General features: G+C 42.7%; 1 protein-coding gene across 3 annotated transcripts in view; it reads right to left on the bottom strand.

The window, feature by feature from the left end:
* Positions 1-18,546, bottom strand: part of MTHFD1L (methylenetetrahydrofolate dehydrogenase (NADP+ dependent) 1 like) — a 1,409,858-nt gene that overhangs the window by 1,162,886 nt on the left and 228,426 nt on the right. For all 3 annotated transcript variants that reach the window (XM_085612491.1, XM_085612490.1, XM_085612492.1), the window contains exon 8: positions 17,790-17,901. In XM_085612491.1, the coding sequence (XP_085468617.1) occupies positions 17,790-17,901 (112 nt within the window). The remainder of the gene's footprint in view (positions 1-17,789; positions 17,902-18,546) is intronic.

The raw sequence follows: 18,546 nt of genomic DNA, 5'->3' as shown, positions 1-18,546 counted from the left end.
TTCTCAACTTCCCTCATTTACTGTAGCATTCTCTGCAGGAAATGCTGCCAGATTTAATACTTTTATTCCATTAAGATGGCTTCAGGCTTGCTACGCTTTTGTCATAAATGAGAATGTAAGTGCTCTAGCTGTTATTTAGAACACTGTAGGAAGCTGTAGAAGAAGCCTTGGGTAGGAAAGTAGGATCTGCTTTCATGATTACCGCCACTTTTTGCTAGGGTCATTATTTTTTTCTGACTAGTCTGACTGGGATACTGCAAGGTCTTTTAGTTGTCTTGAAGCTCGTGAAGGAGGGATTAGTTCTGGTATGCACTGGGAGAGAGTTCCAGAGTTTGGGGGCTTTGCACCAGAAAGAGCGAGAAAGGGCATTTGGTTTATGTACTCGGAGGGGGAAAAGAAGGAGTATGTTGGAGCTTCTTAGGTTTCTCGATTGTCCTGCTTGAGTTAGTTTGGCTGTGAGGTAATCTGGGTTACCAATTTGTGGGGCTCTGGTAGGCCAGATAGGCAGTTTTTAAATCACTATTTTTGCAGTGCGGGGGAGATGTGATTGTGTTTCTTTGCTCCTGTGACCATTCTTGCTGCTGTATTTAAGATATCAAAATTAGATCCTCAAACAGGAAGTGGTAGCAGCTATTTTGGGAGTCGGCCAAGTCCCAAGAAACAACATTAAACAAAAAGACAAGGGAGTAGGGTAGGAATACCCTGAACCCCTATGCCTAGTGGTATTTATTTATTTATTTTCGAGATTTTTATTGCGCAAACAAATACCCGAAGGTGACTCGGCGCATGTGGCGGATAGAGAGACCGAGCAGCAGGCTTAGTGGTTGAACAACCATGTCTTTAAGAGCCTACGAAAGCTCATCAGATTGGGGGCAGTTTTTATGGTGAGTGGCAGAAGGTTCCAAAGTTTGGGTGTGGCAACCAAGAAGCGCCTGTCTCCCCAGGTTGCCGTTCTCGTGCGAGGTACCGGAAGCAGGCAGGTGTTGGCGGATCTCAGCTGTCTCTTAGGGCTATACAACTGGAACGCTTCAATCAGAAACTTTGGACCGACGCCATGCACTGCCTTATAGGCGATGCAGAGGGCCTTGAATTTAATATGGCCCTCTACTCTTAGCCAATGCAGGTGACGAATGGCTGGAGTGGTTGGCTGGCAGCGGGGGATGTCAAGAAGAATTCTTGCAGCCGCATTCTGTATGGACTGCAACTTAGATAGAACGAGTTTGAGTATTAAGGAAGAGGGCATTCCCGTAGTCGATTTTGGAAAACACTAGGGTGGAGACCAGGGTCTTCCCAGCTGAGGTGGGGAGGTAAGGCAGTATTTTCCTAATTTTCTTTAGAATAAAGAACGCAGATGACACAACCTTGTTGACATGAAGGTTAAATGACAGCTTGCTGTCAAAAATGACTCCCAGGTTTCTAGCCTTTTCAACTGGGACAGGTGGAGAGCCCAGCTGGTTAGGCCACCAAGTGGAAGACCAGTCCGGGGAGAGTTTACCAAAGGTCATGACCTCGGTTTTGTCTGAGTTAAGCCTCAGACAATTGGAGGACATCCAGGTACTGACAGCAAGCATGGCCCTTTGAAAATTAGCTGCCACCGCTGGGCCGTCCTTGTGGATCGCCAGAACCAGTTGGGTGTCGTCTGCGTAAGATGTAAGTCGCAACCCATGGGCCTTTATTACCCTCGCTAAGTCTGCTACATAGATATTAAATAGCGTTGGACTTAGCGAGGAACCCTGTGGGACTCCACAGGGGAGTGCGGAGACAGGAGAATAGAAGTTACCCAACTTCACTGTCTGGGTACGGTTGGCCAGAAAAGATGAAATAAGATCTCTAGCCGTACCGTTTATCCCCAGGGCTGTGACACGGTCGACCAGAATAGCATGGTCGACCGTGTCAAAGGCTGCGGACAAGTCCAGAAGGATCAGGACAGCCGCACCTCCCTGGTCCATAATGGCTCTGATCTCGTCTGAGGCCTTTATTAAAGCGGTCTCAGTTCCATGCCCTTTCCTAAAGCCAAACTGCGTTTCGTCGAGAAGTTGGTAAGTATCGACAAACTCTGAGAGTTGTTTGTTCATCAGAGATTTGCATATTTTGGCAGGAAAGGGGAGACACGCTATTGGTCTATAGCTGGCCAGAGCTGTGGGGTCCATGGAGGGTTTCTTCAGAAGAGGTTTGATCACGGCCTTCTTCCAAGGATCTGGATAGCGACCAGTTTGGAATGCGGTGTTACAAATTTTCATGAGTGGATGAGAGATCACCTCGCTGAGGTTAGCCATCACTGAGGGAGGACAGGGGTCTAAGGGGGAGCCAGACTTGGTAGTAGAGATGAGTCTGCTGATTTGATCTTGCGTAATGGGAGCAAAGGAAGAGAAGGGATCATGGTCAGTGGCTGGTTCTTCACCACTGCAGACTCTGGATCTTGTCCCTACGTTCCCTGCAAAGGATGAGTATATATCTGCCACCTTAGTAGTAAAAAAGCTGGACAGAGCATTACAAAGAGACTGAGAGGGTTCAACCCCAGGTCCCGTAGAGGGGGTGGACAGAGTAGTGACCACTGAAAACAATTCTCTAGCAGAGTTCCTGGCATTCTCGATTTGAGCCGAGAAAAATGCACTTTTTCGGGCAATGATAGCCTTTTTGTATATTGTCAGGGCGTCTTTGTAGGAATGCTTGGCTATGGGGCAGTAAAGTTTCCTTCAGCGCCTTTCTAAGTTCCTGCAGTGTTGTCGGTGGAGCCTAAGCTCTTCGGTATACCAAGCCGCCGATGGGGATATTCTGTTAGGTCGCATAAGCTTCTCCGGGGCCACCTGATCAGCAGCGTTCCGAATCCAGTCTTGGAAGTCGGAGGCTGATAAAGCGGGATTGGCTATCCCAATAGGAGAGGATAGTGTCAGGATATCTACCATCTGATGGATATCCGCATTTTTCCAAGCACGGGTCCCTAACCTAATTCGTGGCCTGGAAGGGGGAGGGTTAGCGTGCCGGGTATGGATCCCAAAGATAATGGCCCTGTGATCTGACCACGTAAGAGGAAGAATATCCAGTACAGAGATGTCTGAGTTGTTGGTGAACAGACCATCTAGTGTGTGCCCCGCCTGGTGTGTAGTTCCCTTCACCAATTGTTGAAGTCCTAAGGTTAGGAAATCAGCAGTAAGTTGAGTGGTTTCGTGGTTGCCCTGTTCTTCCAGAGGGAAGTTAAAATCTCCTAATATCATGTATTCCAGCGAACTTATGATGTGATCATTAAAATCAGAAAGTGTGGCAAGAAAAGAATTTCGGGGCCCGGGAGGTCGATATAGCAAAATTCCCTTGAGGGCTTGTTTATAATTAATATTAATGGCAAAGGTGGCTGCTTCACAGTTAGTGGACTGTATAGGATCGAGTGTAGTGCGGTACAGATTCTTATAAATAATGGCAAGTCCGCCACCTCTTCCTATATGTCTGTCATGCCTAGCGACACTATAGCCCTCAGGGGTTGCCAGGCAGAAGTCCGGTCCTGAACCAGCATCTCCCCAGGTTTCGGTGGCAAAAAGGAAGTCAAGATCATGGGCGAGAATAAATTCGCTGATCTGTAAGCTGTGACATGGAAGGGAGCGCGTATTAATGAGCGCTGCTCGACAACCATGGGGTTGAGTGATATGCAATTCATGAGAAAGTGTATTGCTAGGGGGGTCTGAGGCTGAGGAGCCAGGCAAACGAGGTTGCGGAAGTTGGTATTGACACCCAGGGCAAGGAATGGGGGTAACGCCCACTGCAGTGGAGATAGGCCGAATGATACAATGTCGGTGGGAGTGGCCAGGGTTCAACTGTCTTAGTTGCAGGGAAGAATAACGCACTAAAGGGGTTATGGCCCTGGGCCGAGTCTGGTCGCGGACAGGCGCAGACGGGCTTGGCTTAGGCGCGGCTTTGGCGCGCATCCGGCGCGCCTGCTGCGCCAGCCCGCTGCGCAGTCTGGCCATGCTGCAGATTATATAGGGTGCGAGGAGGGTGGGAGGCCGGCGCGACTAGAGCGCACCCCCAGCCACACCAAAGATGGCACCCACCGCCGCCTACACGGGATCAAAAGACCGGCTGGGCGAGGCAGGGAAATGAGATAATCGCGTGTGGAGGGGTGTCAGTGTTCCTGATCAATATTCCCACTGAAATAAACAATTTAGAGCCCCCAAACAATAAAAATATTTTTCAATCTAAAAGCTCCTTAAAAACGCATTACACAGCGTGTTCTTGCCAGCAGGTGATCGTATCGGTCAGACTAGCTCGCAGGGTATGGTGCCACAGGGACTCCGCCAGGGGGTAAAAAACTTTTTTAAAAAACTTTTCCTGCAAATTTACAGAGGATCGGTGCGGGCAGGAGCAATACCGGCTTTCACTAGAGGCGGGGAGTCGTCTGAGGCTGCAGGGCTCACCCCACAGCCCCCAACAAGAACGCAGTGAGTGCCTTGGGTTGGCTCAAGGGCACCCAGCCTTTATTGGCATCATCCTGAGGAGATGGGGACCTCGGGCCGAAATCAGCCAGGGGAGGAGTGACCCTTTCCTCCCCCTTGGGCAATTAGTCAGGCCCCAAGCGTTGGGGTCCCCAGGGCAGAAATCGGCCTGGGGAGGGGGCTGTGTGCCACCTTCCTTTTTAAAACGTTGGAGGGAGTGGTGTCCCCAGGGCCATATTGGGCAGGGATAGGGAGGGGTTGCTTACCACCCTCCGCCCTTATAATATGGCTGGGCCCTGGGAGATGGGGGTCCCTGCGGTCAGAAATCGACCCAGGACGGGCTGCGTAACTCCCTACCCTATTATTAATTGGCCAAGCCCCAGGGGATGGGTTCCCCGGGGCCAATATAGGCCTGTAGAAGGGGCAGCATGCCCCTCTCCCAATTTAAAAAGGTGGAGGAGTTGGGGTCCCTGTGGCCAAGTCAGCCAGGGGAGGGGGAGTTATGTGCCACCCTACCCCCTTATAATATGCCTGGGCCCTGGGAGAAGGGGTCCCCGTGGCTGGAAACCGACCCAGGGAGGGGGCTACATGACCGCCTTCCCCAATTACAATATGGCCGGCCCAGGAAGATGGGCTGCATGCCCCCTACCACATAAATCCAACACTAGGACCTAGGAGATGGGGTCCCCAGAGCCAAAAATGGCCCGGAAGGGGGGGGGGGGGGGGACCATGTACCCCCTCCCATAAACAAATGTGGCAGGCCCCAGAAGATGGGTTCCCTGGTGCCGAAATCGTCCCAGGGAGGAGGGCTGGGTGCCCCCTCCCAGGTTGGCAGCCTTTGGGGGGGTTGGCCACAGGCCCTGGCCACACAGCAGGTTTTGCATCAACCCCCTGTCGAGTAACTTACAAAGCACTGCTTATTATCCCACATCAGTCATGACATCTTCTATGACATCATTGATATCACTAACATTTCCAATAAAATTATTGACCTGAAAACTGTGCATGGCAGGAAATATAGTTTCTTGAGATAAGCATAACTTTAACTGATAAATTTCTATGGTTTTGTGTGTATAAAATCTGAACCTAACTAGAACGTCCCTGTAACCTTTGGCTTTTTCAGTGAACAAAAAAACCCTATTTAGAACACTCACAGTAATCATCCCATTCAGACACGTAAAATGTATTTCTCCTAATAAGTTTATTACTTTTTTCTCCCACACCCCTTTCCTCTTTTCAGTCTGACCTGCTTCTAGTATTCTCAAGGCTGGATTATAGCTCAAAGCCATTTAATTTGTAATGTTTGCATCTCCACATTTGGTGCTAATATCACCCACAAACACCCTCATTGTCGCATCCTGCTGCAAACATAAAAAAACATGGATTTTGTTGTATCCTGGACTACTCTAGGAGGGAAAGGTGGGAAATACGTTTGCCACAAGCATGGCGCAAAGAATTATACGGTCTTCTACCTTAGTACACAATGGATGCAAAATGCGTACTTACCAAGGTGGGTTCATCAACTGATCTGTTTTCTTCTAACATGAAGTCTAGAACATCAATATTATCTACATCCTATTGTATCCAGACATATTTCAGAGTATTACTCACTGATTATATTTTTATGACTGACCCACTTTCTGGCTGATATTTCTAGAGAACGAAGTCCACTGCTATACATCATACTTTGACCACCCAAAGGTGCTCTAGAAACACCTGGGCCAAATTTAGCTTCAATCAGTTTCTGCAACTTTACAATACGACTCACTTACTCGGGGTCCCCATTATGCTTCCCTCATACAGGCTAACACTACAAATTAATTATTATTGAGAATGTGAAGACCCATCTTAAAACTTGCTACCTCTATTTCTTGTCCCCTTCAGGCGGCTTAGCTTAACCTTTATTTGACCTGATTTTCAAATTACCTAAATCTACTCTGTTCTTCCTATTCTTTTTTTACCACGATTAATACTGTTAAAACTGATGAATTTGCTCACTATATAAAATGGTATTTTCTTTTATGCGCACAGATTCAAATTAACACTTCAGTCCAACAAGAAAAAATTTATTTCAATGGAGATTACTTTAGCATACATTGATGATAAAACCCTAAGTTTTAGAACTGGATGCAAAACCTGCATCACCAGTGCTGCATTCAACAAAGCATCTTTTTGGTTGGCAGGAAAATGAGAGCATTTAATACAGAAGTAGGATCTATCTTAAAAAACCATATCATTGTTATAATTTTCCTTTACATTATCAGGCTTGGCTTTGTAATGAGGTTAACAGGGCCTGTGCACAAACGCTCCCATTTTCTATATGTTCACATTTTAAAGTAACCAACGATCCTAGATTTCTGAAGGGATTCAGTCATATTGGAGTCATTTGTTTGTGTCATTGGCTAGTTCTTGGTATTGAAACAGCCCTTGAAAATAGTAAAGAGGAACTTGAACTAATAGAAGAACTGGAAAGGGAAATTAGTGTGGGTGATATAATCTCTGACGCCAAGGCATACATCGACAAAGTTAATAAAACCATTGCCGTGTTTGAGAGGATCAAGAGTTACAAAAAGATCAATAAAGTATAAAGACATATTGCTACTTTCAGCCAAGAAAAAGCACTTCCAAATCCATTGGATGAGTTTTTTTTGTTTTTTTTAAATAACATTTGTATTATTTGCTATTCTCTTCTCCACAGCGTCTTCTTCACATTTGTTGCATTCAATACACAGATACAAGTTGCCCTCCCCTGCACCCGCCCATAGGTGTCATATTGTGCAACCATAAAAGTTTACATTATTACCCTCACTCTCGTTACCTACCCTCCGCAAGCTCTTGCCCTTCAGCACCCCCTACTATCTACTTCTCCTAATTCCCCAACACCAAAACTACTATCCCTTCCCTCCCCCGTCCCTACCCTCCCCACCAGTGTGCTCCCCCAGTAGTTGTCAATCTCAATTTGTCTTGATCTTTAGGTATATGTCCACTTTGCGCCTTTGCTATTGCTCGGCCTCTCCCCCCTTGCTACCCCGTGCTCTCTCCTTCGACTGTATTTGCAGTCCCTGCGTTTTCCCCTGTGCCTTCTACTACCTGTGATCTAGTGGTGGGACGGCACATCTTCTTGGTCTCCGTCCGACCCGCGCATTGATCCATTGGATGAGTTTTACACAAAACCGAAACAATATTATTTTGAAAATTACCAGCCTTGAAGTTGGTTTAATAAACAATTTGCAGTAAACCTTTTCTGATACTTCGGCAAGTTCAGCTGAAGACGTGAACACAGGAAAAGGGCCCAATACTGGACTTCTTTTTTAGGTCAGCTGGCCCGTGGAAGACGCAGAGGAAAAACCAGGCCCCAACAATGGAACTTTCTGTCAGGGAAGAGACAAACCCGCAGAAAATTTTCGCAGTGGGGTCCACCCAACCAATGAATACCGAAGAGAATGAAGTAAATTCCTTGATCCCTACTTTAAATCTGTCCAATCATGTGCTGTCCTAAGCTGAAACAACATTATTGAATAGAGGACTTAGTTTTGTAACCTCTGAAGACAGATTATTTTCACATTCAAATGTAATTACTAAAATATTTTCGTAAATTGCGACTCAAGGCCTTTTTTCGTGATGAGTGTTTTGTGGAGACTTAACCCTTCTCGATTAAGACCACCTTCTTACTTTAATCCTCCCACTAGCCGTATGCCAGTTGAGTTGCTGGCGTTTGAGACTATGGTGATGAATGATGTGAATACATTGAAGGATAAATTTCAATATATTTCCTACAACATTTCTTTTGAGGAACGACAAGCTCTGACAACATTAAAGAAAAATAAAGACTTGACCATCAAACCCGCTGATAAAGGGGGAGGTATTGTAGTTCAACAAACCTCATCGTATAAAGGTGAGGTACAGAGACAATTGTCAAATACTAATCATTACATGTTGTTGAGATCTAACCCTTTGATTGAAATTCAAAAATTGATACTCAATGTGACTTTAAAAGCATAACACCTTGGCTTTTTAACCTCTCATGAATTTGATTTTTTCTAAACAATAAGACTCCTAGGACTCCTCTCGTCCATACTCTGCTGAAAATGCTGAGGTGTCTAACGAGCCCGCCCGGTAGACCGAATATATCGGACTGTGGTTCGGTTCTCGAGCCTCTATGTAAATACATTGATGTATTTCTAAGAGATTTTGGTAAGAACACTTGCAGTTATGTACAAGACAGTGGAGACAAGATTACCCAAATTGAGGATATCCGTTTTGACCCTGAGATGGAATTAGTGTGTTTGGATATTGAATCTCTATACACCAATATGCCTTAAGTGGAAGGAACGGAGGTAATAAAAGACATTTTGGACACTAGACCAGAAGGCCCTGTATCTGTTCCAACCAAATTTTTGTTTGAACTTTTTACAATTTCACTGACCACAAAAAATTATTTTGAGTTTGACGGTCAATTTGATCTACAAATAAAGGGAACTTCGATGGGGGCTTCTCATGCCCCCAATTTTGTTATATTGTTTGTAGATAACTTTGAAAGTAAGTATCTATGATAATTTGGTCAATCCATTTTTTGACAACGTACGCCATTGGCGACGTTATATCGATAATATTTTTTTTATTTGGAAAGGCAATGTGACATCTTTATTGGATTTTATTGAATGGTTGAACTTATGTTCAATCGATCTAAAGTTTACTTCCAATTATGATAATGAATCAATGGATTTTTTGGACATTACCATTATGTCTTATGATGGGAAATTGGCAACCAAATCGTACACTAAACCAACCGCTCAGGATACCCTGCTCCAATATCAAAGTAACAACCCCAAAGGTTTGAAGGATGGTTTGCCTTTTGTACAGTTTCTTCGGATCCAAAGAAATCATAAATTCAAATTCAGAAATGACTATGTCCGTAAAGCCAATATTCTAGTAAAAAAACTGGAGGCCCGTGGTTATCCCTTACGCTTGATCAAGCGGTCACAAAAGAGAGCATGGTACAACCACTGGGAAGGTTTACTCACTCCACGCCCTTAAAAAACTGTTGAAAGTGTGGTTTGTGTTACTACGTTCTGTACTCAGAGTAATGCTATAAGTAAAATTGTTAAGAAACACTGGACTTTGGTTAAGTCAAGTGGTATTTCGGATGATTTGCCATTGAAGAGGTCGCAATATACAAGACCATTAAGTATGTGCGCCAGTCAGCGTCCGTAACGCGTCCAGCGCCATAACCCCTGGCCAAATACGCCCCGGAAAATATAGTAGGGAACAGCTGTCATCTTTGGACCAAGGACCATGTAAGCCACATGATCTAACTCTTTTGAGTAAAATGGAATGAACTAATTGTCCGTATTGTTTGGGAGGCTTGAGCAGTGCCAGGGTAGGAGGGAGGGAAGGTGGAATCATGGGAACCCAAAGGGATACTCAAAGTGGCACCCCTTCCCGGTATAAAGTGGCTGGTAACCATTTGTATATTCAGGAACTGAATCTGCAATGCATGTTACTCAATATTCGATCGCTAAGTAAACACAAATACCAGATAGAGGACATGATTCGAAGTATGAACACTGACATAATCTTTCTCACTGAGACATGGGCAGATAATGCCTCATGTCCCGATTGGAACATAGCCCTGCCAAAAGGTTATACAGTGATCTCACAAGATAGAGAGGTGGGAAGAGGGGGGGCATAGCTATTGTTTATAGGGAACATATAAATCTGAGGGTAACCACCACTAAGGATCTCCCGGCAGAAGCCCTGCATTTCATTATTAGTATGAACAATATCATGAAGGTTCAGGGCTTATTGCTCCATCGCCCCCCTGGTCCCAAAACGCCATTTGCTCAGTCTCTGATGACTTATTTAGAGTCTCAAACGGACTCTGGCCCGTTTATGTTACTCGGGGATTTTAATTTTCACCTGGATCTTGCTGACAATTCTGACACTAAAAGACTACTTGATAATCTTGTCACTTTTGGATTCACTCAGCTGGTCACAGAGCCCACCCATCAGGCGGGTCATATTTTGGATGGTATTTTTTCAAATAACTCTAAAATAATTGTAGTAAAAGTCACTCCTTTCCCATGGACAGATCATTACGCTGTCCATTTTAAGATCAAGGTCTCACTACCACCTTTGGGGAAACAAATAAAACCCACCAAAGTTATGTCCAGACGGTGGAATAAAGTCAGCACAGATGATTTGCTAGTAGCTCTTGGCAAAGATCCCCTGTCGCTGTCTAAAGATTGCAGCCTCTGAAATTAACGACTGGCTTCAGACAGCAGCTGGCCAGGTAGCCCCTGAAAAATGGTCTACCATTAGAAGACATAAGCCCACCTCCCCTTGGTATAATCCCCATCTGAAAGCCCTAAAGGTGAAATGTCGAACAGCCGAGCGAAAATGGCGGCAGGATTATGACAAGCCTGCAAAAATGATTTATAATATTGCCCTTAAAGAATATAAGGAGGCAATTATAGAGGCAAAAAAGCTGTTTTTTGCCACTAAAATTGAGGAAGCGGGAAACTCCTCTAGGGAGCTTTTTAAAACAGTAAATCTGCTCTCTAAATCCCAACTAGACACTATTTTTCATCCCGATCAAATCATGAGTGATAAGCTAGCAATTTTCTTTCAAAATAAAGTACAAGTTATCTATGATAACCTCTCTGAAGCTGGTCAGCTTTCAGATATAGTACAGCAATCACTGGTGACAGTGGGACCATTCCTGAGGGAACTATCTAGTGTCCCAATGATCAGTCGAGAGGAAGTTTGTAATTTGCTTCTTTCCATAAAATCTGGATCACCTAAAGACCCCTGCCCTGCTACGGTACTACACCTGGCTGCTAATAGGATTGGTGATGAATTGACGCCATTAATCAATCAAGTCCTGGAGTCAGGCAGTTTTCCAGCATGCTGGAAAATGGCCACGATCAGGCCCATTTTTAAAAAAAACTACGCTAGACCCAATAGAGCCCAAGAACTACTGGCCTATAATGGCCAAGATCTTGGAAAAATCAATGAACAGAACATTGACTGAATACCTCGACACCAATGAAATATTGGATTTAACTCAGCATGGTTTTCGATCTAACCACTCGACCGAATCTGCTTTGATCGTAGTTGCTGAGGAGATCCGGAGAATAATTGATCAAGGGGGAAATGCAGTCTTGGTTCTGCTTGATTTGTCGGCAGCCTTCGACACCGTAAACCATACGGTGTTGGTTCAGCGGCTTCGAGACGTGGGTATTGGGGGTCAGCGTTGTCCCTCCTATCCTCTTTTTTGGATGGGAGAGTGCAGAGCCTACACAGGGAGGGTCTGCAATCAGAGAGCTTCTATCTGCCCTGTGGGGTCCCCCAGGTTTATCACCCACTATTTTCAATATTTACATGCTGTCACTGGCCAGCTTGATTAGGAAGCATGGTTTCGAATTTACGTCATATGCTGATGACTCTCAGCTCATAATCTCCATGGCTAAACATCCCGAGAACACTGCTGTCAGGTTTCATGCCTGCTTGGAGGAGATTATGACTTAGATGAACCATAGCTTCCTAAAAATCAATACTGACAAGACAGAAGTTATTGAATTTGGCCAGGGGCAACCTCGATGGGACGCATCTTGGTGGCCAATGACAGCTGGGGAATGTCCCACCCCTGCATCTAAGATCAGAAATCTGGGAGTCATCTTTGACTGCAAATTAACTTTTTCTGCCCAAGTTAATAGTCTCACCTCTTCTTGTTTCTTTTTAATTAAAACCTTAAAGAAGATTTTTCCCTTCATTAGGAAGGAACTACAGAAGTCAGTGGTAGTAGCCCTTTTACTTTGCAAATTAGACTACTGTAATGGCCTACTACTGGGAATAAATAAGTCCCAAATGAGCAGGCTTCAATCACTACAGAACGCTGCTGCTAGATTACTCCTAGACATACCCAGGGGAAAATCTACCTCTGCTGGTATTCAAACCTTGCATTGGCTTCCAATTCAGCGTCGAGTTGAATTCAAGGCCTTATGTCTGGTCCATAAAGCTTTTTATGGAGGAGGCGCTAAGGCCATGCATATATTGTTTAGACCTTATATCCCCGCTCGATCACTAAGGTCTAGTACTTTGGGTCTTCTCTATCTGGACAGGATTAGGAAGGCAAGATGGGGTGGTAGAGCTTTTTCCCATTGTGCAGCAAAGTTATGGAACTCACTGCCTACAGCCATGCGTCTCCAACCTAACAAACTAGTTTTCAGGAGAGCCTTGAAGACCTGGCTGTTTGCTATAACATAGGCGACTGCTACGGGGTTTAACATAGGTACTCACCTCTTAGCGCCAAGACACCATGGCATACGAGCGCTCTATAAACACATATCCTATCCTAAGAATAACTACCCCTGATTTAGCATCTGCATGGGGGCTCAATAAAATTGTTGGACACATCAAATGTGGTAACTGTACTGTTTGTGAGTCCACAAAAAATACTAAACTTTTATCACATGCTGACATTGTTCATAATTTGAGGGATCACAAACTGCAATTAACAAAATGTGATCTATGCCATTTGGCGCCCTTGTGACCTCATTTATGTGTGCCAGACATCTCAAAAGGTTAAAACTAGAGTATCACAACATAAGAGCCGCATTCAATGCTGTACTCCGAATGCCCCACTAGAGTCCCATTTCCTTGAATTTAACCATCACGAGGACGAGATTAAATGGCAGGTCATTGAACATGTGAAAAAATCTGCAAGAGGAGGCAACATACAACAACAATCTGCTCGATTTAATAACCTTTGTATCTTAAAATGTGACAGAATCAATAGATGCTTGAATACACTGGAAGAATGCAACTCTGTTGTCTCCAACTAATTTTGTATTGCATGATTTATGGGGTCACTATATTCTATCATTGTTCCCCTATTGGAGTATTATTGTGTCTTTTCTTGTACACGATTATTGTATAATCAGCCTTATAGATAATGTGAGAGATATGTATTGTCTCGGATTTCCGGTATTTACAATCTATTGCTTGGGCTGACTGTTCCTGATTCTAATAATCCTTATATTCCCTTGTTGTCCCTTTATTTTTTTTAACAAACTTTATTGATCCTTCAGTTTGAGTACCATACATCTTATCAAATATCCATGGCATTTTCGTTTTTGTTGATCAGTATCCCCTCTATCTATAATTAACTTTACAAACTTCAAATCTTTGTATCCAGCATTACACGACTCAAAATATAGAATGCAAATAAAAGGAAAAAACTTGTTGTCCCTTTAACCCTCCAATTATTGGATATAATACAATTTTTGGTTATATTCCAAACAAATTTATCACAAATAATATTTGTCTATTATTTCTTTACTCTTATTTTCTTTGCACATTTATATTTTATATTTATGCACTCAGAATCTCCATTTGATCACTTTTTGGGAGTAAAGCCTTTCTTCTAACCACACTAGCAGGATTCTATGGAAAGGATGCCCCAATAATTTGTGAATGCCTATTGTGAGCTTGACCTCGGTCCCTGCCAGGACCTAGCGTTGTGCGATAGTTCTTTTGATGCCTTGGTACCATTTCATGCTTTATGGCAGCACTCAAGCATGTTGGAGGCTGCGGGCATTATACTATTTTTGGAGACACCGCGTAGTATTGTCTCTAACTGTGCGCATGCGCACTATAGAGATTTCCGCGATAGTTTACTCTCTGGAATCCCTATCATTCTTTGCTTTTGGAATTCTAATTGGAGTGGTTGTATTACTCTTGCCAGATTGTCTGCGAACATGGAAATTGGATTCATAAGATTAATAATTTCTCTTTTTTGAATTGAAGGTTTTTACTGTACTTTAGTGCTTTCCTTTATTTCTATTGAAGAGCAGTGTTGATTAAAACGTGCAGTATTGAACGTCGGCATTCACGTATTTTGGAATGCATTGACGAGAAGAGTGGACTGTGACACAGGTATTCTTGAATCTTCTGTATCGTTTGTAGCCACTTATTGTTAAAGGAGTGTAGTTCAGCTATATTATTACTTTGGGTTCTGCTGAGATGTTGAATTTTCTTTTTCTTTCCGACAGTAAATTATATAGGCAGATTGGAATCGGGAGGCATCACGCAATGTAAGACTTCAGTAATCCTCAAGCCACGTTAAACCTTTTTTTGTTTTGTGGAAATTGTAAGTGGCTAAGGAGTATTTGTATTTTAATGGATTCTAAACATGAAGTAACAGACCGCATTATCTAATTTTGGTATCCTGTTGCAGATACTGTGAATAGATCGTAATGCAGGATTTGCACTTAGTTGACGTTTGGGATTGAATTAGTTCTGGTACTCTTTTGTTCTACGAATTATGCATGGCGATTCACTCATGTGGTGTACTTTTACACTTATTTTTTTTGCGAACTTTCATGTATTTTTATTTGAAATACATTTCTAGATACACTTTTCCTTCTTTCATGTTTTGTCTTATTTAATATTGGTGCAAGATTCTTCTTTTTCACTTTTGGGTTCTGCTTTTTTTAGCAGGACTAACATAAATAACATTTTATATATTGATTACAACCAAAGAAATAGTTTGTCGGTACCCTCACTTAAGAAAATTATTCCTTTTTCAGCTTGAACAATGGATGGCTGCTCTCTATAGGTTATGTTCTGATGATGACCTGTCAAATCAATAAGGCCGAAACATCGTAAGAGGAAGCATTAAGTGTATATTGTTTCTGTGATCCTAGAAACCTGTTGTACATAATTTTTCCTTCTTTGCCATTATTTTTGTTTACACTATAGTTTGTCCTTTGTTAGTGATGTATGTTTGTTTAACACTGAGCACCTTTTGTATTAATTTATATTTGGCTTATTTGTTAATGAAAAAACATTTTTTGGTAATTGTTCGAGTACTGTATTTTATTACTTTTAGGTGGCATTCTTTAAATGAATCATTTGAAGTCACAATTGTTTTTCCTTTAAATGAGGAACCTGAACCATTTAAAAGTAGACATCTTTTTAGACAATGACTTTTAGCACATTTTGCTTGTATGCGATAGTGTACTTCAAAACAGTTTTTGCTTGCAGATACATTTCTTCAGGCATATCATACCAGTGTACATTTTGTCCAAGGGCCAAGTACACTGCGCAAACTGCCCTAGCATATTGTTGTCTGGTCTGAGACTGCTCTGAATTGGTAGAATTGACCGGTTGCGATCTTATGAGGAATGAGGATGCCCTCTGGAAGAGTCTGTATTAGAGGGAGGGATAAAGATCCACCATCCGGTTGCGATCTTGAGGGGAAAGGAATTCCCATCTGATAAATTCGACTGCGGTCCTAGTGATCCTGTCAGTTTTGACTCTTCCAGAGGGCATCCTCATAAGATCGCAACCGGTTGGTCGATCATTTACCTTCCCTTTGAGAATCCCTGGACCTGGGCTCTCAAACCTGCTATCACGCAAGATCTGAATTGGATGTTGGATCGCTCCCTTCCCTATCGCTAGTACTCTTCCACGCTGTAAATTTTTAAAGTCCTGAAGAAGACCCGCCTTGAAGCACAATCTGCACTTATATTAGGGTCAAAACATCTACGCACCTGTGACAATCTTATCCCTACACTCTCAGCTCCACAGAAGGGAAATCAAACTAAGTGTTACTGAGATTCATGTACCGAGGGATTGATGTTATTTAAATGACTATTTTTAATCAACAATTCATCACTGTATATAATTGTTCTACACCTAGCACTTTTTGCACCTTGTCACCACTGCACTTGCGCCGTTCTGTCACTTTTTGCATATGGGACAGCCTTACAGTGTCACCTATACACTGCAAAATGTAAAAAGACCATCACAAGTGTTTTTTCTCTTGCAATATATTCCATGATTGATTCATGATGTGTGTTCCTCGTTTCTTTTTCAATTGTGATTGCTACAATTATTGGAATAAGTTGTATATTTTTCGTATTAATTGTTCTGTATTCAATTACTAAGAATGCAATTCCTTTCCGACAGAACCAACATTATCTCTAAAAAGTCATACCCAGGTTCTGAGGGGCACTGGGTCACCCCATAATACCAGACAACTATGGATTTAATCCTCTTGTACTTTAGGAAATGTCTTCTATTCAGCTACCTCATCTTAAAAATTACGTTATTGTATTCCACAATTCACTTTTCCTCTACACTGGGGGCATACCAGTTGCTTATTCTCATTTCAAGTGAGCATGGGCAAACATTATTGATAAAATAAATATAGATATATAAATATATAAATGAGCTCAAAGGAGGTGACATATCAATCAGTCATGGTAAAGTTCAACACAATCAGAGTTGTGAGTTTTCATATATACAATATATAAACATATACACAATATATATACACACAATTGTATCATTGGCTTAGAAGATACAAGTATATTTACAGTTCACACTGAAGTTAAATGATAAAAATTAAAAAGCACAAAGCAAGGTATAATGTGCTATACACGTAGGCAAACACTTCAGCGCCCCCATAAAAGGGCAATAAACACTATATAAATGTTACTGTACAACCAAAACCGAAATGAAACAATGGGGCCCCTAGCTATAAACAATACATTATTAAATTACTACAAACAGCAGAAAACTCCTGAAAAACAGCAAATAAAGGAATACCAATGCAATTAACAGAATGATGAAAGGATCACATGACGTTCCTGAACAAACAGTTCGAAATCGAGATCACAGCAATGTAACATTGAGGATAGCAATCTTCTTGTCAAAACAGTTACTTTTCCTCCGATTCACAAACCTTGGTCATTCGTGATCCTAGAAATCTCAAGCACCGCTAACAAATAAACAAATTCAAACACAATGCAAACGAAATACAGTTCAACAATTTTCAAGTGAGTCACAGAGTTGCACATCTAGAAGCACCAACAGCAAGCAAAAAGTTACCATATGTCAGTATCCAAGATGTCCCATAAGATGGACAGGGGTGGCCAGACACCTATATTTCTAAGTCCTAGCACTAAGGCAGTTGTCCAAGGCCTATCAGAATTTGTGCTCCCTTGAAAGTTCAAAAAATTAACCAAATAGTTTGTAGTTGATTTTTCCTCCTTAAAATACCACCTACCCCCGAACCTAAGGGGTGAAGGCCAAATGTCCCAGTGGTGTACCTCTGCGACCGGAACGGGGGTGGGATCCTGCGATAGGCGATTGGGGTCTGACCTTGAAAGGGGACAAAGGGAGCAAAGCTACCCAGTGCCCACCCCAGCTGCACCCTGGGAAAGCACCAGTGCGACTGACATTCAAGCAACAATCAGACAGGCGTAGCCCCGGGAGGTACCCAGGGCCACAGGGCATGTTACAAGTGTTGATGATCAATGTGCCCTGCAATATGTATACATACGTTCAACATACCTGATCCATACATGTGAGAGCAATGGATGACAATGGCTGCAGGTATTTTCCAATCGACTGGAACCTCATCTGGCTTTCTGCTTCCAGTCACCACAATGTCTGCTTCATGGAGCTGGAAAGAAAAAAGCAACACTTTGGGAAACAATTTATGGTGCAGAGAGGCCAATATAGAGAAGTTTCTTTTGTGTCAAACTTGATAAACTTGCTTCTTAATTAACTGTATGCAAACCTCCCAGCAATGCAAAATTAAACATTTTCAAACCATGCAAAATGTAGCAGGGAGTTTGATACCCGACTTACGTAAACAGTACACTGCCTATCACTGTTCTGTTCCCTTCAAAGGGTGGTAGCCCAATCAAGAATCCTTTTTATTATCTGGTGATTAGTTCTACATTTTTATATGGATTGGCATCTAAACATTTGAAAAATAAAACAAAGAGGTGCATCCTAGCTAGGTTTGGTAGTGATTTCCCTTCTGAATCCACTTTGGTTCTCACTTAGTTTTGCATTTTAGGCTGACTCTACTCTTATTGCATAGCCACCTTTAACACATGTTTTGGGCCTGTATTTTTGAGAACACACTGTACATGTTGTTTGTTATTGAGGGACTTTTCTTGGGATTAAGTTTGCATATTGTACAAGGATTCTGAGAATACATAGCAACATAGTGTACTGCGTTTTCTGCTTGTTCAGTAACAGTTCCTAACGTCTAGACAAAACACGGTCACACAGCTGCATCTCCAACACAACACAATAC

This window comes from Triturus cristatus, chromosome 6 (assembly GCF_964204655.1).
Source record: "Triturus cristatus chromosome 6, aTriCri1.1, whole genome shotgun sequence".
NCBI lineage: Eukaryota > Metazoa > Chordata > Amphibia > Caudata > Salamandridae > Triturus > Triturus cristatus.
Note: the sequence above shows the minus strand (reverse complement) of the source record. Positions and strands in the feature narration are given on the sequence as shown.